The sequence below is a fragment of the Papaver somniferum genome, unplaced genomic scaffold (assembly GCF_003573695.1).
Source record: "Papaver somniferum cultivar HN1 unplaced genomic scaffold, ASM357369v1 unplaced-scaffold_107, whole genome shotgun sequence".
NCBI lineage: Eukaryota > Viridiplantae > Streptophyta > Magnoliopsida > Ranunculales > Papaveraceae > Papaver > Papaver somniferum.
The window spans coordinates 5,184,581-5,209,399 of NW_020619603.1; the positions used below are offsets into that span (position 1 = coordinate 5,184,581).

The following is a 24,819-nucleotide window of genomic DNA, read 5'->3' on the forward strand; positions in this document are numbered from 1 at the left end:
CCTTACATCGCAAGTATGCTTCAAATCCTAATTGCTATTCCTTACATGCGTAAGGCGAAGGGTGGCAGCACTTGTAAGCACAAGCTCAGTCAAATAGCACCGAAGGGCATAATATAACCTTAATATAGCAATTAGCAGAGACCCAAAAAAAATTTTGATTCGATATTTTCATAGAAGCCACTATTTCACAAAAAAAAAAAAGAATGACAATTAAAGTACTTCATTTCCCAGGGAAAGTCTTGAGCTTTCTTATAAAAGTAAATGTTGTTACAAGTTTACTATATACGGAAGGTACTTTCTGTTTCTCCCCACCTCATTTTGATGTCCGAAGAAGCTCTTGGCAGTGCTCTTAGCTTATTTTTAAATTGTTTTCTCAATCTACTAGGAGATTTAACAGAAGAACAAGCAGGGTACAAAGCAACTTCCTTCAAAACCTTCGCATTTTTCAATAAAAAACTGAGAATTTTGAATTCAGCATCACAGCCATCCACATTTTCAATACGAACAATGTTAAGATGAGACAACATGCCTGGCAATGAGAATCCTACTTCCCAATCATCTCCAACGTCTGGTGAATACGACTATATCCAAACAAAATAGCACAAACGGTATTAGACTGACAAAAAAGTAACAAAATAGCACAAACGGTATTAGACTGACAAAAAAATGGTGGAAGTATCACACTAAACATTGAAGTTGTACAAATATACAAAAATGAAATACTGCCAAATAAGTACAGGTGAACACAATGCATTGAAGTTGTATCACACTAAACGTTATATACCTTGTTTGGTTCAAGTTTAATACTCTTAACATTCGGAGAGATCGTGAGTAAGTATGCTATCGAGCGCAAGCTACCTCTTGTAAACCTTGATTCAACCCTCAAAGATTGAAGATTACATAACCAAGGGAATTGACAGTTTATCGAATCCGCAGCTCTCCAGAGAACCTTGAGAAATAGTAGAAAATTCAATCAAGTAACATTGAAGCTAAATCTTATACATGGATAGCCAAAAATACTTAAACGATTTAAGATGAAAATTAAAACAAACCTCGAGGAATCCAGATGATAATTCGAGTCGTTTCACCTTACGAACTGCTACGAAAAGTTGCATTATACGTATAACATACACTTCTTTTTCATGATCGGACAGTTGTTTCTTTTCAAACTCATTGTTATATAATATGTTAAGGTTCGCATCGGATATCTGACCAGAACAGTTTTGAAGATCATAGTCTTGTGTCAAGAAAGATTTACAGGTAAAGCTGATGAGATTTGGAGCAGATAACTTTATAATTTTATGCTTAAGATGATGTCCCCTATAAATATTATGCTGCTCATGATTAGTGTGTGCAAACTGCTTAAGGTTAGGCGACTCGAGACTGAGACTCCGTTTATCATCAATTATTATGTCACAATCAACTATATTCAACGTTTCAAGAAGCGGGCAGCCTGACAAGAGCCTCTTAGTAGATTCTTCGCCGTACACAGAAAGTCCTTCCAGATGCATAAACAGAAGCTGTGGTAAGCTCATTGATTCAGGAAGATTAATATGCACACATTTATTTACTATCAGTTCCAATCTTTTCAATGATGTACAATTAAGTAGTCTTGGAGGAATCTCATATGTACAACTAGATCGTTGACGGAGTTCTAAAGTTACTTCTTGAACGTTATGCTCAACGGAAACATCAATCCATCTAGAAAGACTTTTTCTTACACCTTTATTAATAGTATAGTAAAACCATCTCAACCTAAACCATTGAATGTTATAGTTGTCGCGGAGTATGATTGCGTTATTTATAAAATCTTCCACCCTCTCTGATTGTTTAACTTTAAATATACTTCTGTAACCATGTATATCGAAGTTCAGAAAAGGTAGGGACTTCCAAACATGAATCCATCTTTTCGATAAAACACAAGTTTGGACAGCATACTTTGTATCAATGAATGACATGATGTCATGAATCAGTTCATCTGGTAACATACTAATTCTATCTACTATTTTTTCTTCATCACCAAAAGAAGCTGATAACTTTCTAGATTTTACCATTGCGATATATGTTTTTCTTACTGAATCAACCAAACACTAAAAAGTAAGAATCCCTACTGTTTTCTATGAAGTTCGTTTGTTCTTCAAAAACTCTTGAAAGGTTGAAAAAAATGCCTGAGTTTTTTGCTGAGGCTGATCCAAAACCCTAGCCTCCAACTCCAGGGTTTTTTTTTTGTTCTCTGTTGGTTGCACCTCTTTTATCTTGCGGTAAAAACTGCGGAAACACTAGGATCGCTAAAAGTAATACTACCCTTGGAAAATTTTGCTCACTAGACAGTAATTAAAAATTGTATTCGTACCATTTATGAGCTTTACCCACAACCCAAAACGCTGGAATAGCAGTGGTACGCCAAATTTTTCGGGGCCAATTTCTGAGACCCTGAACCGAACAGTGCAGCACTAAAAGCCTTTCAATACCCTAAAAACTCCAACATCCCCACCGTTGGATCACCTCTCTCTCTTGATATATATATATATGCCCTAAAAACTTGAGGCACCCTAAAAAAACAGAAAATGGGCTATATAGCCAAAATTGTGTGTTTCCTGGGCTAAATGGACAGTTAGGATTCAGCCTGGGTCAAATGGACAGAGAAATCTTTTTAATTGAAACTAACCCAATTACCCCTCTCCAGATCTCCACCATTTCCATTCTTTCTTCTTATGCTCTCGATCTTCTGTTTCTCCACCACCACCGTTTCAGTCATGGTTGCTGTTACTTCTGTGAGATCGAGAATTGAGAGATTTGATGGGAAGAGAAGATGGTGGTCGACGTGATGGGTATGATGGCTAAGATCGACAATCAGTAATGGGTTGACTCGAATTTGGATTATGAAATTGAGAGTTGCAGTGAATGAATGAAGTTGGGGTTTGCTTCTTCGGGTAAATCAGATGAAGAAATTGTGAATTGATAAGGGTTTCCAAAGATAGAGAGGATGAAATTAAGATGGGTTCGATCTGTGAATCCGTGATCTGAGAGCTTCCACAATTAAATTGATTCGAGACTGTGTAGTTGATGGGTTTAATGGACGATTGAGTTCAAGAAGATGAAGTTGCAGAAATTGATATGGGACTGAACTTAGTTACAACAATGGAAGATTGAGAAGCAGATGTGATAGAAGGAGGAGCAACAGATGCTGCTGTTGAATCTGAAACAAAATTGTAATGGTTTTGAGGTTGGATCTGTGATGGCTTGCAGTGAGGTTATGAACTTGAAATTCAGGGTTTGACTCAACAGAGGAAATGGGGGTTTGAAGCTGCTTCCGATTGAATGTAATGGTGGTGCTGAGCATTAAAAATTTTCTTCCATCAATTTCACTGGTAAGTTTCTTGATCCTATTGGTTTAACTTTTGTAAATTCCATTTTAAAAATTCATTGAATTTTGTTTGTATGTAATTAGTTTCATCTGGGTTAAGCTTGTGTAAAATCTGGATTGACCTGAAATTGCTTTTATCCATTTTATACTAGGATGAAACCAGTATCATCCTGTTTTGGATTGACCTGAAATTATTTTCATCCATGTTATACTAGGATGAAACCAGTATCATCCTGTTTTGGATTGACCTGAAATTATTTTCATCCATGTTATACTAGGATGAAACCAGTATCATCCTGTTTTGGATTGACCTAAAATTATTTTCATCCATGTTATACTAGGATGAAACTGGTTTCATCTAGTTATAGTCTGTGATATAATTACGTTTTCGTCAAAATACTCAGGATGAAAACTAATTTCATATAATTTATTCATTGATATACCATTTTCGTCAGAATACTAAACTAGAAACCAATTTCATCTAGTTGTAAACTTTCATATAGCTGTATTTTCGCCAAATGTGCAGGATGAAACCAGTTTCATATAACTTACATATTGATATACCTTAATTTCGTAAGAATACTCAGGATGATACCAATTTCATCTAGTTGTAAACTATAATATAATTGTTTTTTTGTCAAAATATGCAGGATGAAAACTAATTTCATCTAGTTATAGACTATGATATAATTGTATTTTCATCGGAATATGCTGGATGAAATCAGTTTCATCTCGTTTTGAAGGTGCGGCTGCAGGATTGGACCGAGCTTGGTTGCAGTTGAAACTGAGACTAAGAAGATGTTGTTCTTGCTGATAAACAGATGAATTCGAGGTTGAGTTTTTGTTGCTGGAAGATTATGATGATGAATTAAGAACAGGTTTGGTTTAGATTCAATGAAGATGGGTTTCTGATATTTGTTGTCTTGATGTTTCTATTGAACTACAGGTCTGGATTATTAAGAATCTGTATTGATGTGGCTGGCTCTTGAACATAGTGAAGATTGTGATGGAGTTGATGTAGGTTAGCTTGGGCTGTAAACTAGTGGTATTGAGGTTCAGGTGGGATTTGAACTGAGTTTGTTGGTAGTGATGTCAAGAACAAGGAGTAGTAGTGGCTGCAGTTTTGTGAAGTTTCAGTGGTGGTTAAAATGGGTTTTGAGTCTGCAATGGAAATGTGATGTTGCAGGTGAACAAGAAATGTTCTGCAGCTAATGGTCTGAACGGAGTTGTAATGACTGATTATGAAGTTGAGGCTGTAAATGAATGTGCTATTGAATGCAGTGTCTAGAGCTGTGTGAGACTTGGACATAAATGGAGTAAATGGGATTCTCTGGGTTGATGGATGAAGATTGCGTATGAATTCCAGGCCAAGCATTGGAGCTGGAGCATGAAAGATGAATGTTAGGAGATATTGCAAAGATTTGAGCAGAGATTGGCAAGAAGATGCATGTACAGGCAATGGCAGGTTGTTATGATAATGCATGGATTGAGATTGTAGTTGTTGGCCAGACAAGATGATGGTGTTTACTGTGAAGCTGAACTGAGGCAATTGAAGGAAATGTGTAAATGAATGCAGCTGGTAGCTATAATAAAGAAGCTGGTGATACTGAGATAGCAGGCAAGAAGCTACAAATGGGTCTTTGGAATTGGCAGTTGTGATGATGTTGTCGCAGAATGAGAAGGTTTCAGTACAACTGCAGATGGATAATGGTTCGAGTCTGAGAACCGGTGATATAAGGTGGTGCAGAACAAGGATTTTCTTCTTATTCTTGGTGTCTAGTGGAGTTGTGGCAGCTGGAGTTACAGGGGATTGAAAATTAAATGGTTATGATGTTGTTGATTACAAGGAATGCAGTCGTGTGTGAAGATGTTGTTTACAAGAGACCAAGTTCAGTTTGAAAGACAAGCTAGAAGACTAGATTTTGGTGAAGTTTTTATGCAATCAATCAGGCAAAGGAACTGGCGCTTTTCCATGGTTCAATGGTCGCGTTTGGCAGTTAAGGGGTATTTTAGGTGATTGATATCTTTTGGTTTTTATTTTCCTGGGTCAAATATCCTTTTTGGCTAAATGAACAGTATTTTTCTGTTTAATGTCCATATAAACAGTATCTAAACCTAGCAGTCAGTTTCACCCAGAAAATGTTTGTTTTGGTCTTTTTGACCAATTTTGTGTAATAAAAAACATTCTGGGTGAAATAACCAAACTGGATATTTACAAAGTATATTTCTGATTCCTATCTATATAAACAGTATCAAAATCTAGAAATCTATTTCACCCAGAAATTGTTTGTTTTGGTCTTTTTTGACCAATTTTGTGAAGAAATAAATGGAATGCGAAAAACTTACAGTACCAAAAATAAATAAATAATTACACCACTTTTACACCAATGTTATTTTAACTTTTAATACTATTGCCATCCATTACGGTAAAATGGTAACTTTTCACCTATCATTGATAAAAACTAACGGGTGATGGTGTTGCTCCTGTTTTACACTTCGAATCAGGTGGTTTCACACTCAATAGTGCAACTGTTGGCCTTACTCAACCTGAGTCGGGCATTTTGCGCTTACTAAAATCGTGATCTGGTGCATGTAAATTTTTCCATATCTTATGCCTGCAGTATGATAATTGGCGTACAAATTGGTTGGATTACGAGTTTGAATGTAAATTTGGTTCGGAGGAAACTAATATGAATATCATTATGGAAAGCATGGATTAGGATAAAGAAAACTTCTATTCAGTAAAAACTCTATATATTGATACTCCATATATTAATAAGCTCTATATATTAATATAAAAGAGGCCAATTTGGGCCAGATATAAATAGTAATAACCTCCACATTTTTAATATTAATAAATTTTTATTGTCCCGTTATAAGAAATTTACCTCCATATATTAAAATAAAATAAAAATTTCAGCCGTAACCACATTACATTTAGTACATATTTTTTTCTAGAACGAGATGCAAACCTGAATTGCCTTCCCCCATGGATTCATTTAAAATAAGCCGTCAAGAAGTTTAAATTTCTTAACAACCTAGTACATGGAGGTCTGTGAATAATAACTTCATTGTCTACTAAATCACCGTAGGATTGTTTATCATGACCTGGCGATGAAAGTTTCAGTGCACTTTTAGCTTCTGAGGCCAGAAAAACATGTCACATCCTTACATGTTCTCATTGGTCGTAAAAATAATTGTCTTTGTCCATGATTACCAAGTAGTTGACAAAGATCTTTGCTGGGGTTAAAAAATATGCGTCAGAGCCTCGTTCAGTTAACTGTATCTCAGATTTTCCATCTTTGCTTTTAATTTCAATGCATTGCATGTGTTCAGGGCATGTGTTCAGGGCTTTTAAATTTCTTATCGACATTTTGAAGCCATTTTTTTTCATCCATGATTTTGCTTGTCTTGAAGTTTCCTAAAGATTATGTGTACGAGCCTGGTTCAGTTGACCATATCTCATATTTTTCCATCTAAACCTTTAACTTACTTGCTTTGCATGTGATTGTGGACCAATTTGCGACTCAAGTGTTCAGGGCCTTTAAGTTTCTTATCGACGTTTTGAAGCCAGTTTTTTCATCCATGCTTTTGCTTGTCTTTAAGTTCAGAGTGTTCATGGTGCGTTTGGAAATTCGTGCCGGTGTTCTTACTTCTGTTATAACAATCCTGTTTGCTACTAGTATCATGTTTAGTTAGATAAAGATTATCAGGAATCTGACCGTGATAATACTACTGCTCTCATGGATTTCGTTATCTAATCCTTTTACTACTATAACTACTACTTTGGTGGAACAACATTGATAAAAGTTAATGATGTAGCAGTTCTTGTAGTCTTATTGGTATACATGTTTTAATCTTGTGTTCTTTTGTTGAGCTTGATTAATTCTGGTTTCGGGTTTATACATATTTTTGTTTAAGGAACGAAAACCAATGCTTCTTATAAATTTTCCATGTATTTAACTTTATTATCATGATGTTTCTGAACATGTTTCTTAATTATTTGTACTTCTCGTCGTGACTTGAAAGTTTGAGGAAGGATATGTGGAATGGATGGTATATGATGACGGTTTGATACTACTTCATTCTTGGAAGAGATGTCTCGTGCAAGAGCAATGGGAATTGAAGTTACTGCCACTACATCAATAGTTACTATAATTAGGAATTAACTTATAAAAATTAAATAACTATTCCAAAGTGTGAGTTCTTTAGTTATACAAAACTAACACATCTCTACTAATTAACTAATATCAATATTTCTACCCATAACTACATGTATCCTAAAATCAACCCCATCTTTATAATTTTTTGCAATTTTATTTATAACACACTTCCACATATCTCACACTATGTTGAATAACTAGAAAAATAAAATGAATTTTTAAGTTTCTTAAATCTCTTGACTGGAACCGATTGATAATTCTGGAACCCTAGAATAACTTAAGTCCAAGAGCCAATGGGTGCGGGAACCAAAGTTTAGTTCCATTTTTTAACCAAAATTTTAGTCCAAGAGCCAATGGGTCCAGCGTCCACGGTCACACTCGATAGAACCAAAGCAATACTGGTGCCTGTACAAGAAAGAACAAATGATCGAAAGAACACTCCGAGCTTCCCTTTTGAAATAAATTGAAAGAAACAGACTCAATCTCGATCAATTTTGTCCTATAGTTTCGATTCCCTTATTGATATAATCCGTTTTACCATTGATTTTGTGTTATCTCTACGACCAGGGGCAATCGAAAGGTTCAATTTCTTCTACTTCTTCTTTCGATCGTAGCTCTGGTGACATATTAATCTATCTAACCTTAATTATGGTATGTATTTCAGTCTCTATTCTGTTTTTGTTTGAAATTTAGGGTTTTTGATTACTCTGAAGTTGGTTTAGTGCATGTTGAAATATGATTAAATTAGGTGGTTTTATGATTTGGGTTTGATTGCATTTAGTGTTCTATGGTGGATTTTTTCAATATCTCCTCAAATATGTGATTTCTTAGATTGATTAATGTCAGAGAAAGATGATGAAATTGTGGTTCTTGAGATATTTGGAAGATTTGAGTTGATCATGCAATTGTTACAGAGGGGTAAATGCTGGTTTTATCTAGAAAGGGAAACTGTTCCAGGACTCAGGAGGATAGTTAGATAACTAGGGGTATACATAAAGAATTGATTGAGTTTCCCATTAGACCATTACTGATAATTATAACTTTACCAGTACAATATGCCATAGATGTTACAAGATTCTTGGAGAAGTTTTCTCTTAGTGTCATATGATTTTATCAGTACAAGTTATTGTGCATTATTATAGATCGGGGTTTAATCCATGTAGAGTAGATGATGTGAATGTGGTGCAGCATCAAAATATTAATGTTAATAAGATATACTTAGCTGTACAACCCTGTGTAGGCACAAATTCTAGCTAGAGATGCTGAATTTAATGTTAATAAAATGTTAATGTGTGTATACGATGCTTGTTAATGTTGTATGAATCGCTTAGGAGTTCACACCCTGATATAATAGAAAGTAGCATCGCAGAAATGGGCGGATATGTGAATGTGTATTAGTCGCACTGATTTTGAGCATTTTATTTTATGTACTATTGGTTCATTTACTTGGATAGAATACTTAGACAAGGATTTGTATTATATTCTAGTGGTTCCAAGTTTTCCTGTACTAGAATAAAGACTGGAACACGTCTGATGGTGGTGATAAATTAGCAGTACTGCGTAACAAAACCAATTGCAGATGTTATCGTTAATGAAGGATATCCTGAATTGTCGAGCAATAGAGTTAGTTGAAAGTGCATTGATCAGCTTAAATTTCATTATGCATATGGCAAAAGATTTTGATAAGACTAACATATTGCTTCTCGTTTACATTTTCTGTTGAAGAGGCTTATCAGAATTCTCCTACAGGATCTTGTTGGCATTGATGTCTTCTGCAATGCGAAGAAGGTTATTGATGCTCTTCAAAGCAGGGGCGTAGCTCTGGATTTAGCTTGGTGTGCAGAGAACAAAACGAGCTTGAAGAAATCAAAGGTGCACCATTATTTTTCTAATTTTCTGTTTGTCCTGTGATATTTATCTAGGTGAAAAGGCCATCATCTTTATATCATGCTCATTTCACTTTGACATTCTCTAGTGATTTTTCAGAAACCATAAGTATGCAATTAGATTGGATATTCTCATATCCAGGATTTTGGACGATATTCTTTGGGAAATACTGCTAAATGACTGTTGTTAGTCTAGGTCCATAGATTCTTTAAGAATCCGTTTTTACTGTTTTGTATATTCCTTCCGACCTCTGATTTAAATGGTCATTCTACACTTAAAAGTGGGGATACTGGATAGAAATGATACATCATGTTAGTTTGGTTAAGCTTAACAATGGGGCTAGTTTGATGTTAAGCTTTATTGAGGTTAGTATAGTGGCGATACCAGATACATGGCTAATTTAATCGTTCCATGGCTCCTGGGGTAAGCTTTGTCTGTTTTGTAACCTACTCCGAGTCCTTGGGATATCGGCAACTCAAACATTGGAAAGTTTCATATAAAGCAGACTTCAAACTAAGTGAATAGAAACAGATAAAATAAAAAAAGACTACCTTTATGTGAATGTCAAAAATAGAGTTAACGTTAAGCAGTCGAAAGCCTACCCCATATCCTGCTGAGATCAGTACCCTTGCCACTCTCTAACTCCGAGATCACACCCTCCGCCTCTTTCTGATATTAAAAAGAAAATCATGGCTCGCTGCTATGCTTGCTTAGGATTTTTTTGTTTAGAGAAGGAACAGAATGATACAACATGTTAGTTTGGTTAAGGTTAGCAATGGGGCCAGTTTGATGGTAAGCTCCTATCATTGAAGCTGGCAGTATTCTTTCTGTCCCTAGTTACTGAATTTCGTACTGATTATTGAATGTTCTAGATTTTAAAGCTCCCATTTGTCCAAAGCTTCTATTTAGTAGTCCAGTTTTGTGGTTATGTGTTATGAGACTATGTGCAGTAAGATTGATGTCTTCTGTGATGCGAAGAAGGTCATTGATGCTCTTCAAATTAGGGAGGTTCCTCTGGCTTTAGCTTGGTGTACAGAGAATAAATCCAGGTCGAAGAAATCCATTAGCAGTGGAGGCAAGTGGTAAGCTTGCTTGAGGCCGTATAGGTTCTGCACTTCTATTTGTTTCATTGTAAAATGTGGCAAGCTTGCTTGAGGTCAGCATGAGTTTTTTTCATAATTTCCTTGTTTATAGATAATGTGATACGTGATAATTTGTAAGCCACGGAGTTAAAGATGCATTTGATCTAGAAATACTGTCCAAAGGATAACAATTCTAAAACATGCTGCTGAATGTTATGTTTCAGTTTTTCTCTCACAATTTCCCAATTTCTCTTCTGACTCACTATGTGCCATGAGTGACTAAACTGCAAATCACTTTTTCGTAGGGGTTTTGGAACTGCGTGTTCGATTGACTTTTTTTTGTTCTTGGTTGTCTGTCCAAGTGATTAAATGTGTTTGTAGTTGACAAATTCGGAAGATAATCATATAATTCTTTAAACTAAGTGTTTGAATACTAATGAATATGTGGTGCAATGGTAGCACGTCTGACTTCGATGCAGAAAATGCGTGTTCGATTCACGCCAGGTTCACTCATTTGCATCTTTCATCAATGTTTTCTTTGTTGTGCAAATTATATAAATGTGTGAAATTGTGTGTGCAGTTTATTTGAAACGGTAGCGTGTTTCAGTAATGCAAATTATCTATGACTATAATGATTTATTGCCGATTAAATGCGCATTTTCTTGTTTAGTATGCACTTGCCTAATTTAAGACAACTATGTCATCCGATAGCATGGCAATCTGCTATTTAGATAAAAGACTTTGGTTTTTAACTAATTTGTAAGAATTTCGCAATTGTGTATAGTGAATTGACATCTATTTTGTCAATATCGTTCAAGAGATCTTGTTTGTTGTAAGTTCGATTATGGAAACCTGTCTTTACTATTCACCAGAATAATCCTCAGTTCGATTTTGAAAATCTGGTATTTATTATTTTCCAGAGCAATATTTTTTTTGTTGTAAGTCAAAAATACATCTTCAGACGAGTGCGCTAATTTCTAATATTGAAACCTCGTTAGTTATCAATTCATTCTCGGGAACTCGGATTTTATTATCTATCAAGATGATCATTAATTCGATGTAGGTCAAAAATATACCTTTAGACGAGTGTTTAATCTTAATTGTCAAAATATCGTTCATTATCAATTCATTCTCGCAAAGTCAGCATACAATATGCCATAATAGGGTTTGTTTAAGGTTTCAGGAAATATTCTAATGGAAGCTTACCTGTAAATGGATGGAATCATCGTTCATAACAAGTTTCTGACTTATAGTAGTCCACTCACAGCCAGGTTTCGATCTCGGAACCAGGTTATGCATACGATATGCCAGAATAGTGTTTGGTTAAGGTTTTGGTAAATATTCTAATGGAATCTTACCTGTAAATGGATGTATTCATCGTTCTTACCAAGTTTCCGACTTATTGTAGTCCACTCACGACCAAGTTTCCATCTCGGAGCCAGGTTATGCATACAATATGTCGACTTATAGTATCTTAATAGTTCGTTCTCGCATATTGAAGTTCGTTCCCATGAGAATTAGATCTACTTCATGATTTTCGTCAATTTTGATTTATTGTCGCGTCTCGTTCACAGTAAGCTCATTAGTTTCAAGTCAAGAATATATCATCTGTCGAATGTTCAATCTCTAATGTCAGAATCTCGATCAATTTATTCTCGAAACTCATAAAGTTAAACAATATACCAAGATAATCCTCAGTTTGTTGCATGTTAAAATTACAATCTTCAAACGAGTGTTCAATCGATATAATCTTCAGTTCGTTATAATTCATTTTCAGAAACTCGATATAGGTTGTTTTTTTGTTCGTCAAATTTCACAAGTACAAAATCTAAACTTCTAATTAGAATTTCAATCGACTCCCTTATCACATTCTTCAGAATTTCTACCAAGTCAAATGTCGATATAGGTCAAGAATATTCTTCATATTATCATTTAGTAACCTCTTTTACTAAGTTGAAATCTTCACCTGGTTCTAATCCTACAGATGTTTCTCAGATTACCCTTAATGACCTCTTCCACTAAGTATATAATCTTCACTGGAGCTATAAACTGACAAGTGTTTTCATACTATCCTTAATGACCCACTCTACTAAATCAGAATCCTAAATTTACCGATATTGTTCATATTATCCTTAATGACCTCTTCGACTAAGTCGGAATCTACACTAAAGATATAAATCTACTAATATATGTTATATTATCCTAAATAATCTCTTCTTCGACTAACTCAGAATCTTCATAAGAATCATAAACCTACCAATATTGTTCATATAATCCTCAATGTCATCTCCTACTATGTCGGAATATACGCCTGAGCACTAAACCTACCAATGTTTGTCAGATTTTTTTATCGACCTCTTCCACTCATAAGTCCGAATCTTTAACGAAACCCTTGATTTATTGTCATTAAGTTTTGAAATTTTGTTTAATCGAAAGAGAGTAACAATTTTTGATTTCATTTCTGATTCTTTTGATTCATTCTTATAAATTTTTCGGATTTATATATAGTCAGAAGGTCGATAACAATATTATTCTATTGATTCATTCTTCTAATCTTGGCACGGTGACACTTGTTTCTCTAAAACATCTAAACGACGATTAATTTGAAGCTAAGATTTTGGTGACATGTTCCTCCTATAAAACTCTACATTCCTACCAAAAATGAGAGTATTTTGAAATACGAAACTTTGGATTTTGGTCTTACGAAGGTGCAAAACAAACACACTTGTGTTCAAAAGAAACACACTTGTCTTAATCCGAATGAGAATCCAAAACCAATTGTATACCGTTGATAAATCTCCGCAATCCGTATGAGGAGGAATCCAACGTCCAAAGTTTTTCCTACAAAAACCTAAACTTTTTTTCTCCTCTCACTTTCCTCTTTCTCTTCTTTCCTTTCTCTTTCTCGGTCTGTTCTCTCCTCTCTCACTCCGCCTTAACCAAAACCCTCTCATAACAAATTCGTGTTCATAACCCTAAAAATCCTTGAATCCTTGTTAATCTGTGAATCAAAAACCAATCCGAAATCAAAGAAAACCCTCTAATTGAAACATTCATAACCCTAAAAATTTGATATTGTCCCTGAAATAAAAAAAAAACTTTTTCTGTGATAATAATTGTTCTTCGATCTGTTAGCCAACGATTCAGGTATAATCCCGAGATTAATTTGTTGTTGTTTTTGATGATATTGTTTGATTTTGATCTAAAATGGTTTGTTCTTTACTCTTTCTCAGGCAAAAGAAGAACTAATGAACAAGAAGAAGACTATTGGAGCTTCAAAAATGATTTGTTCTTTACTCTGTGATAATAATGAACAAGAACAATAAGAACTAATGAGATGTCTCTCTCTTCTTTGTTGGCATAAATCTTCAATTTTTGTTCTTATTTGTTTTTTTTTACTCGATCTTAAACTAGAGTTTTTCAATTTGGGGATTTTCTTACTCTGTTATTAGTGAAGATGATATGTATAAATTTTTTAACGGGTTTGTGTATGAATTTGGTTGGATTGTTTGAACAAAGGAAGGGTTTGTTGTTATTGGGTTTGTTTATTCGAGTTCGAGTTTTTTTGTGTGGATTTGACATGGGTTTTCAATATTGCAGTCATTAAGTTGTTTAGACTGTTCAGTTTAGTGGGATGAAGAAGTTTACTTTTTATTGTTCTTACTTCTGTTTTGTTGTTGTTGTTATGTTTCAGATGAATAGAAGTGCAAACCCTATCGGTGACGTTTGGCAAGGTAAAAATGGTGCTCGACAAGGTTAATAATCTTGTGAAAGTGAACATCAAATATAACTAATCTTTACTCATTTAAATATGTGGTTTGTTTTAGTTACTAAGAGTATTTTTTGATGGCGGATTCATTAAATTAATGACAGAATTACACTACTAGTACACTTACAATGTCTGTATGTTGTTTCTTGTTGATTTATTCATACGATTGATGAAATGCATACATCTGGAAGACCAAACCAATGCTGATAAGTGAGGCCCTGTATTTGAATTGGCTTCAATATTTTCTGCATCCTCTCCTACTATGTATACGTCAAGATATAACACAATGATCATTTAGCATTTAATGCTTTTCTTGACGGGTGTTGCAGGAGAAAGATCCATGTAAACCTAGTGCTTTCAAAAGGAAATCTGAATCAAAAAATCTGGTGGCCCACAACAAAAAACAAAATTATAGATGGAACATATCTTCAACTGCATGTCTGCATTAGAAAAGTTGGTTCTTCTATCAAATTTATTTAGGTTGTCCTCAGTTCTTTCTTACGTGGTTTTTGTTCTACGCGATTTGTAGTTTCGTTACCTTTATCACCATTTATGAACAATTTGGGAGGTGGTTATGCAGATTTTTCCAGAAACCGAGCTAAACAAAGACTTCTACAACCAAAACATCTGATGAGAAGTGAGTATTTCTTCGTTCTGTACGCATTTTATAGGTTTATGCTTTTCTCAACCCTGTGCTTGAATATTTTTAGTTCTTGTCTTTAATCGTAACAACTTTAGTACAACTTTTTGTTTGCTGTTAACTTTTTTGGTGTTTCCCTCTAGGTACTACTCAAAGGTAACTGATAGAAGATGGTGAAACATTGATGGTATACAACGATACTCTCTCTGACTTTTACTATGATTGTGTTGATGTAAATTTATCAAAGAGAATTTGAGCTGAATTAAAATTGAACGTATTTGTTTTGTTGATTTATGAAAAATTGACTTAATAGTAAAATGGTAAATTCTGTTGAACCTACTGTTCTACAGTGGAAAGTTTTGGAGCAAGTTGATGAAAATCTGATGAAAAGAGATATAGGAGCAGCATTGAGTCTTGTGGAGTTGGCGGGAAACCTGGTGGTCTTTGTTGCTTTGGCACAGCAAGGCAGGTAACTTTTTTAATTTGTTCTTTTTTTCCCATCGGTTGGTGCATTCTATCAATTGTTGGAACCATAGATGATAGTTCTTGAGTTGGTTCCTTATTAGCACTTCTATAGTATGAATGGTGGAGGATGGATCAATTTTGTTGTTGATGTTCTTATGTAGTTGCATGCTTCTGATGTTATTTATAACCATGATGCATCCTCTAGTGTGTTATTATACATGTTTTGCCGAGGGAAGACAGAATAGGTGACTGGAGGAATCCTAAAATAGATCCTTCTGCATGAGTTGTGTAAAAAATATATAGAAGGGATCTACGTCGTGGTTCCTGTTGCTGAAAACTAGGTAGGTCGGTGTCAGGTTTCACATGTTGATAAAAATTCTAGTTCCTTTAATTGCGGTCTTTGTTGATGATGGTTTGTTTCCATTGAATTCTGATTGCCAATGCACACTTGTTTGATTTCTACCATTGGAGAGTAAGATGTAGAATTTGGAAATGGTTGTTTTATTTGTGTTTAATTGCATTGCGGATCTAGACCTTGGATGAGCTTAAGCTGAATGAGATTGATCCTTCAGCAATTCTTTCACATGTTTGATGGGACTGTGAGTTCATTTGAAAGGTAACTTCAACTTGCTGCTATTTTAGGATATAATTCACAAAATTACATAGATTCTTCAACGTTCTTTCACTAATGGGGCCAACGATCCCACTATTATAATACAATTCACAAAACTCACCATGTGATATGCATCTTGCAAATTTTTATAGATAATTTTTTTTGTCAATCAAATTCGAATTTGTAAATTTGCTGTAGTACTTCGCAGGTTGATTCTGGAAAGTTTGGTCCAGTTTCCTTTGGTGTTTTTGCATTGCTGGTTGCTGCTGAAGCTGGGGAAATAGTTATGATCAGGGTCAACTCTTAGTAAAAGTAGGCAATTTGTTGTATTTTCCAAGGTGTTTCAGCTTTCTAATTTGAAAAATTGTTGATACTTTTGGGATCAAAATACTTGATATGAACACAGATTTGTAGTTTCACCAACAATTTTGTTATAAATTTGCACTTAAGAATTTGAATCTGGCATGATATGAACTGCAGTGTACTTTCAGGTCACCGGAACGTTAATTTCCAAGTTGCCGGAACCTGACATTTTTCAGGTGCAATCCCGTGCCGGAATTACCTGACAGTGTTATTTTTTTTTATTAAATTCTGAAAATTTCCTAATGGAAAAAATGCGTGAGCCTATTTTGAAACATAAGACACGTGTCATCTCTTTATTAGCTACTTGAACAGTTATATAAGGAGTTAGAAAAGATTATAACATAATCTTTACATTATAAAGTAAATATAAAGTGTAAAATTTCAATAGTTAGGATAAATAATGTAATGAAAATGGAGTGTTAGGCTATTGAACTTTCCTAATGGAGCAAAAGAGTTAGACAAATTCCTAACACAATATATAACGGGCCATAGGTAACTATTTTTCTTAGTTAGGGAAATTAGCTTGTAATCTTTAGTAACACTTTTTCTTCATAAGGAAAACCTAGATATGGTGTAGTGTGTACACGGTGAAATGTTGTTATTGATGCCTGATAAACCGTCTTAGGCCTATGGCGAGATGGTCGACTTCCCTAGGCCCGAATATATTGTAAACGACTTATTTAGCCATTTTAGATGTAAATCAAGTGGTGAGTAATCAAAATATTGAAAACCTGAGGTTACATTCAAAATAATAATGAGATCAGTTAATAGTTTAAGTGGTGCTAATTTTTACAAGTTTTTAGCTTTCTTATTAATATTATTTTTTAAGTTTTGCTAACCCTCTCAAACTTGTCCTACACAGTATTTGTAAATTACTGGATTTTGTTCATTTATTTTTGACACATTTTCGCGTGTTTATAACGAAAATGATTTACATCCCGCAGACCCAATCTCGTGGATTGTACCGATGTGACACAAGGGGGTGGGACCCACACTAAACCGACCCCCTGCTAAACCGCCGAGTCACTAGGTCTCCTCGTTCTTTCTCTCTTGCAGAATAACGCGGGGGTTGGGCTTACGGTATTTATAATGTGTTGGTGATATTCTTTGAAGCGAAAAACAAGATAAAAATGCTAAGAAAATGTTTACGGTATTAGCTATCACTGCCAGTTTTTATACATAATTTTTGATTATTTCTGAACTCGTATTGGACTTTTATATGCACGCATAACAATCGCTCAACTAATCAATCACCGATTATTCCTTTATCATTTATGCCCAGACACTCTAGAAAAAAGGGCCCTCTTTTGAAAGTTCTCCCTAAGACTCTGAAGTGGTAGAGACGACCATGGGCTGTAAATGCTTGCCTCGTAAAAAGCATTAACCGAGTTTCCAGCAGTTTAACTACCCTCTTGACATATTCATCCATAATTGATCAACAATTGTAACTAAATTTTGAGTCAGGCGCTATCCCACCTCATCTATCATAATTTGTTTCGACAGCCATCACTAAAATCAAGAAACATGACTCTCGTTTGGAAATGAGAGATGCTCTGTATTTCTTCTCTATAGTAACCCCCGGATTCCATTTAGGAATCCTTCGAATAATTGTCAATCAAAACTAAATATGGTTCCAATGGGACTCCATAAAAACTGAAGATTAAATAACGATGACGCCTGTTGAGTTAGAACTACTTAGGTTTAGGTTTAGACAAGAAGATAATAGATTAAGAAGCTGATACAGATAATGTGTAACTTTATTAAGTTTTTAATTGATTTACAAACTGGGAATATACATTGTATTTATATAAAGACTTTGTTTGTTCTTCAGGCTAAAGTATTTCCTAAAGAAGTGTTTCATAACATACAAGAATTCCAAAATAAACAAACTCTTAATAGAGTAATTTGGGTCACATTATTCATGTACCGGATAATGTGTTAACACCCTCCCGCAAGCGCCAACGGCTTATCCTGAACCGTTAGCTTGAACCTTAGAAGGGAAAATGTCTTTGGATAATGGTTTTGTGAATATATCCGCAACCTGATCCTTAGATGATATAAACCTGACATCGAGAAGTTTTAAAGCAACTTGATCACGAACAAAATGATTATCAATCTCAATATGTTTTGTTCTTGCATGAAATATAGGATTGACTGTGAGATAAGTATCTCCAAGATTGTCACACCATAGAACAGGGGGTGATTGAGTGGAAACACGAAGTTCTGAAAGAAGTGATTGAATCCACATAATTTCAGCAGTAGCAATTGCAAGTCCCCTATATTATGCTTCAGTACTTGAACGAGATACTGTTTTCTGCTTACGAGCACTCCAAGAAATAATATTATCACCCAAGAAAATACAATAACCACTAGTAGAACGTCGATCGTCAAGAGAACAAACCCAATCTGAATCAGTATATGCACTGAAAGATAATTGTAGAGAAGAAGATGGTCGAAGAAGTATGCCAAAGGTAGACGTGTTTTTAACATAATGAAGTATACGCTTTACCAGACTCCAGTGAAAAACAGTGGGTGCATGCATAAACTGACATACCTTATTAACAACATACGCCAAATCAGGACGAGTAAATGTCAAATATTGTAAGGCTCCAAAAATGTTATGATATTCAGTAGCATCAGTTAATAAGGTACTACGATCAGAAGATATGTCACCAGAAGTACTTAGTGGTGTTTGAATAGGTTTACCACCATCCATTTTTGCTCGAATAAGAATATTATTAGCATACCTTTGTTGAGAAAGAAACAATCCTGAGGAAGTACGAATCGCTTCAATTCCAAGAAAATAAGACAAGACACCAAGATATTTAATTTCAAATCCTTGTTGTAGAAGATCAAGAGTGGATTTAATACCAGCAGAATTGGAACCTGTAACGATAATATCATCCACATACACCAATAGATAAATAGTGCCATATGATCCATTGTAGATAAATAGAGATGAGTCACATTTTGAAGTGACAAACCCAATTTGTAATAAAAAGGTAGTGAGTAGATGGTACCATGCACGAGGAGCTTCTTTAAGGCCATAGAGAGACCGATGCAGCTTGCAAACATGTGTAGGAAATCTAGAATCAACATATCCTGGAGGTTGTTTCATATACACCTCTTCTTTAAATTCACCATGTAAGAAAGCATTATGTACGTCAAGTTGGTGAATAGGCCAATTGGAAGGCAGATCCAATGTAAGAATAATACGAATAGTGCATGGTTTAACAACCGGACTAAAGGTTTCAGAAAAATCTATCCCCTCTTGTTGATTGTATTCTTTAGCAACCAAGCGAGACTTACGACGTTCAATTTCACCAGTAGACTTGCGTTTGATATGAAATAACCATTTACATACAATGAGATTCATATAAGGATCAAATGGTACTAATGTCCAGGTACCATTACGAAGCAATGCATTAATCTCATCATTTGAGGAGACACGCCAATCTGGATCCTTATGAGCTTCTGAAATACAAGTTGGTTCTCGAAGAGAATCACATACCAGAGCATATTTGGAGTTAGGTTTAAAAAATCCATCTTTTTCCCTAGTCACCATTGGATATGTATCAAGAGTAGATGTAGAATTAGAGCTGGGAGCCGGTGTTGTAGTCAAACTAGAAGTTGGTGCAGAACTGGACGTTGGAGCAGAATTGGAAACTGGTACAGAACTGGATGTTGGTGCAGATCCGAACGATGGTGCTGAGCCGACCATTGGTGCTGACGTGGACGCTGGTGCTGAACTGAACATTGGTGTAGAAGTCGACGCTGGTGCTGAGCTGACTATTGGTGTTGAGGTGGACGCTGGTGCTGAACTGAACATTGGTGCATAAGTCGACGCTGGTGATGAACTAATCGTTGGTGAAGAACCCGAGAAGGAAACTAATACAGTAGTGAATGTGATTTATGGTGACAGTACGTGGCTAGAATTTGAGTACTCTGGCTGAGTTGTCAGGGACGGAACATTAGCTGAGACTAGCATTGGTAGTTGTATAGTTGTACTTCTTATGGAATAAAGGGGAACTGTACCAACTGGTGGTATTGGTGCAGTAATAGAACGAGTAACCTGTGGTGTCGAAAACGATAAGGGTGAATAATTATTTACCTGAGAAGTGATCGATGTCGGTGAAGGTGGTGATGTGGTGGCAAAGGGAAAGGTAGTCTCATCAAAAACGACATGACGACTGACATAAATACGAACGGTAGGAATGAAGACACTTGTAACCCATTTGAGATATACTATAACCAATAAACACACATGGAGAGGAAATAGGCTCAATTTTGTGAGACCTGTACGGACGTAGGTGAGGATAACATAAACAACCAAATACACGAAGGGAGGTGTAATCCGGTGGAAGACCAAAGAGAGCTTCATATGGAGATGAATTATTAACAGAAGTGGAAGGAACACGATTCATTAAATAGCAAGCAGTGTAAAACGAATCTACCAATATGACGATGGTACAGAAGCCATGTTTAAAATTGTAAGTCCAGTTTCACGGATATGACGATGACGGCGTTCCACAAAACCATTTTGTTCAGAAGTGTGTGGACATGAAAATCTATGAAAAATACCAAGTTGTTGAAAATGCGGAGTAAGTTTACGATACTCGGGTGCATTATCAGATTGGAAAATTTTGAATTTTCTATTAAACATATTTTCAACATGCTTTTGAAATAAAAAGAATATAGAAAAGACATCAGACTTTTGAGACATAGGAAACATCCAAGTAAAACGACTAAAAGCATCAATAAAAATAATATAATATTTGTATCCTTCATTATATAAAATATGAGAAGGTCCCCATACATCGGAGACAATTAAATCTAATGGGTTCAAGTAAGTAGTTTTACTAGGATTGAAGGGTAACTTATGACTCCTATGTTCATGAAAAGATGAACAAAACTTAATAGTCTGACTTGAAACCGGAAGGGAAAACTGAGAGATGACTTTACGAACTGTACGCATCATTGGATCTCCAAATCTAGAGTGCCAGTCTTGTAAGCTAGCACGTTCTCCTATGCACACTTTAGGAGACTTAGACGAATCATCAAGTTGATAGAGACCACCCCTCCTACTGCCGCGAAGAAGAACCTTCCCGATACATAGATCCTTCACAAGTCAAAAATTCGGATGAAATTCAAATAAGACATTATTATCAGCAGTGAGACGAGATACAAACAAGAGATTATGAGAAACTTTTGGTGCAAAGAGAACATTACGAAGCTGCAACTTACGGTGTGGAGTTACCAAAATAGAGGAACCAACATTAGAAATTGGAATAGAAGAACCATTCCCCATCTGAATTTGATCAGGACCAGTGTACTCAGTTGAAAACTGAAGAGAGAAAGATCATTCGTTATATGATCTGTAGCACCAATGTCAGGAGTCAATGGAGGAGTTGGCAACAAACCGGTTTGAGAAGTATATGCGTGAGGTACGGAAGCTGGTGGTTGACGACGAGGAGGACGAAAACTTCAATCAAAACGATTCCAACATTCTGGAGCTTCGTGATTTGGACGGCCACAAAGATGGCAAGGAAGTTCAGAACGTCCACGTTGTGGTTGAGTAGCTGGAGGACGATTTGAAGAAGAAAAACGGTTTGAGTTTGGTGCAGTAGTGAACCGGTTCGAGTTTGGTGCAGCAGCGGACTGGACTGGAGACGAGTTGTAAGCACCAGAGTATCGTGACGCACTGGATGCAGTATTACGTGACAGTGCAGCAAGATTATCAACCGGCTGAGCAGTTAGAGTTTTGGCCTGATGCTCTATATGGATTTCAAAAGTTAGAAGAAAGGTAAGAAAATCTTCCAAAGTTAGAGATCTCATTGTGGTAGTAAAAGATGTAACGATAACATCATACGAACTTTCAAGGCCAGCGAGAAGACAGTGTCTGAATTCCTGGTCGGTGACTGTGGTATTGGCAGCAGCAAGATTTTCCACTAAATCTCGAGCATGATTGATATACTCGCGCATGGTTTTGATCATTTCTTAAGAGCACGAAGCTCACACTGAAGACGGTGAATTTGAGCATCATATTTAAAGGCATATTGAGCTTCGAGAGAGTCCCAGATTTCTTTGGAAGTTGTAAGACGATGAACGTGACGAGAAATAGCATCTGTAATAGATGAGAATAACCAACTCACTAGGATTTTATCCTGTTTTTTCCATGAAGCAAATGCTGGATTAGGAGCTTCATCAGGAAGAACACGTGTTGGACATGGTTTTGTACCAGTAATATGACCATCGAGATCGTAACCTTGAAGATACAACAAAAACTGAGCACGCCACAATGAATAATTAGTTCCATCCAATTTAACAGTGATGATATGATGAGGTTGAGAGAATTGGACAGGAGCCATGGTTGAAAGTTGTGAAGAAGAAGTTGAATCAATAAGTGCAGAGGTTGTAGAAGAGATTGTTAAGGATTCAGTAGACATAGTTTTGGAGGATCTAAAACCTAGCTGATACCAAGTTAGAACTACTTAGGTTTAGGTTTAGACAAGAAGATAATAGACTAAAAAGATGATACAGATAATGTGTAACTTTATTAAGTTTTTGATTGACTTACAAACCGTGAATATACATTGTATTTATATACAGACTTTGCTTGTTCTTCAGGCTAAAGTATTTCCTAAAGAAGTATTTCCTAACATACAAGAATCCCAAAATAAACAAACTCTTAATAGAGTAATTTGGGTCACATTATTCATGTACCGGATACTGTGTTAACATGCTGCACACCAGCTTTTTTGTTCTCACAATAACCACAATTCCCAGCTTTTTAGTGTATAAAAAAGAGGAACCAGTCCATTAAGGAAGACACTTCAAGTTATGATGTTGCATTTTTTCAAATTCCTCTACTTATGAACATGTATTCTAGAAAAATTCATCAGTTCCCAAATCCTAAACTACCGACTATAGAAGACATAAGACGTTTGTTGCAATTAAACCACAAACTCTAAATTTGTCAGATAAAGATATTGGATGCATTATTCAACCATAATTACAAAGAAATATCAAAAAATTAAGATACATTAAGAAGTATAAGCTGGTTCATAATTTCGGCTGATTAATCTTCGATAGTAAAATTTCGGCTGATTAATAACTGATTGGAAAAAATTAGAAAATATGTAAATTAGCTAGTTAAGTATGAGATAGTGTCACTTTTAACTCCATGTACGGTGTAAGAGTTACAAATGAAAACAATTTAAGATATGCTCCTCACAGTTTCCTCAAACATCTTAGTTTTTGACTTTCAAAACATTTTTTTTTTGGAAAGAACCAAAAACATGATATACAATACCACTACCAATACTTGATCTGTATATAAACTAAAAAAATGAACTACAAACATTTCAAGCGTGCTATAGAAAGAACACCAAAAAAGAGGATGGAGAATGAATCTTCAATGACTTTGTCATAAAATTCAGAGATACGTTACCTTTACAATGGTCTACGTTTCTACTAAGGATTAGAGCATTTCGAGATATTAAAGAACCCCTGATTTGGGATATTGAAACTAATTGGGGATATAGGAAAAGGACAAAAACAGGATCCAAATATTCAAACAAGATCACCCCTTATCTAAGTATTTTAAGTAATTCCTAATCTACCCCTCACTAATCAGGTTTAGTGATTAATAATAATTAGTAAAATCATAAGATTATTTGATAAATGATTAGTGTGTATTATTATTTGTATTTGGGTGAGTAATGTGAGTAGAAGGAGGGAAAGAAAATTTGAGAGGGAAATTCTTTTGGAGAAAATGGAGGATGATTGTAAAGAGAGAATTGTTGCTGCTGAATCTTTGGCTCAACTACAACAAGGAGCATATCTTGAATCTTCATCCAATGCCAACAACTCAAAATTACAAGTTTTTTTGGAACCAACACCTTTGAATCATGATTTTTATGAGGATGAAGTGTTTCATGAAGAACCAACCCAAGAGAGTAAACTAGTTCAACATATTAGCACTCCAAATACTCAGCTAAAGCTGCGAATAGGTTGAAAATTTGATTTTTTTTTTTTCTTTAAATCCACCATTTCTGCTTCTGAAAAAGCTCGGTACCGGCATGGTCGCGGTATGAATACAATTCCGGAACCTCCAATGCCGGCATATAATTCATACTACTTCCGTGTCGGAAGCTCGATATCCCCCATTTTGAAACTAAAATCGGCATAGTATGCAACCAAAAATCTATGCCGGTACAAAAGTTATTTTTTACCTACCACGAAATATGCTACCGACATATAGTTAAATTATAAGGTTACCATGCCGGTACTGCATGAAAAACATACATGAAGCAGTGTCTTCCAATGCTAAATACCGGCATAGTGATCTAATTAACTACCAGGCCGGAACTGCGTACCGACGTAGAACCATAAATAACGAGCATGCCGGCATTATCGCCTGCATTGTTAAATTATAACGTTACCATGTCGGTACCTAGAAGAAAAAAAA

At 35.4% G+C, this 24,819-nt stretch overlaps 1 protein-coding gene and 1 non-coding gene across 2 annotated transcripts; one reads left to right on the forward strand and one right to left on the reverse strand.

Annotated features, from left to right (window-relative positions):
* Window positions 1-278: 278 nt before the first annotated feature.
* On the reverse strand, window positions 279-2,054 carry LOC113327928 (putative F-box/FBD/LRR-repeat protein At1g78760). The gene is made up of 3 exons (XM_026575040.1): window positions 1,053-2,054; window positions 785-949; window positions 279-581 (listed from the first exon to the last, which is right to left on the reverse strand). The coding sequence occupies exons 1-3, from the start codon at window positions 2,052-2,054 to the stop codon at window positions 279-281; spliced, it is 1,470 nt and encodes a 489-aa protein (XP_026430825.1).
* An 8,883-nt stretch (window positions 2,055-10,937) lies between these two features.
* On the forward strand, window positions 10,938-11,008 carry TRNAR-UCG. Its single transcript has one exon. It is a non-coding gene; the product is annotated as a tRNA-Arg (tRNA).
* Window positions 11,009-24,819: the final 13,811 nt, after the last annotated feature.

Coding starts and splice junctions, on each gene's coding strand:
- LOC113327928 (XM_026575040.1), bottom strand. CDS start 2,054: ATGGTAAAATCTAGAAAGTTATCAGCTTCTTTTGGTGATGAAGAAAAA. Junction 950..1,052: donor TATCATCTGGATTCCTCGAG/GTTTGTTTTAAT, acceptor CTATTTCTCAAG/GTTCTCTGGAGAGCTGCGGA. Junction 582..784: donor TTAAACTTGAACCAAACAAG/GTATATAACGTT, acceptor GTTTGGATATAG/TCGTATTCACCAGACGTTGG.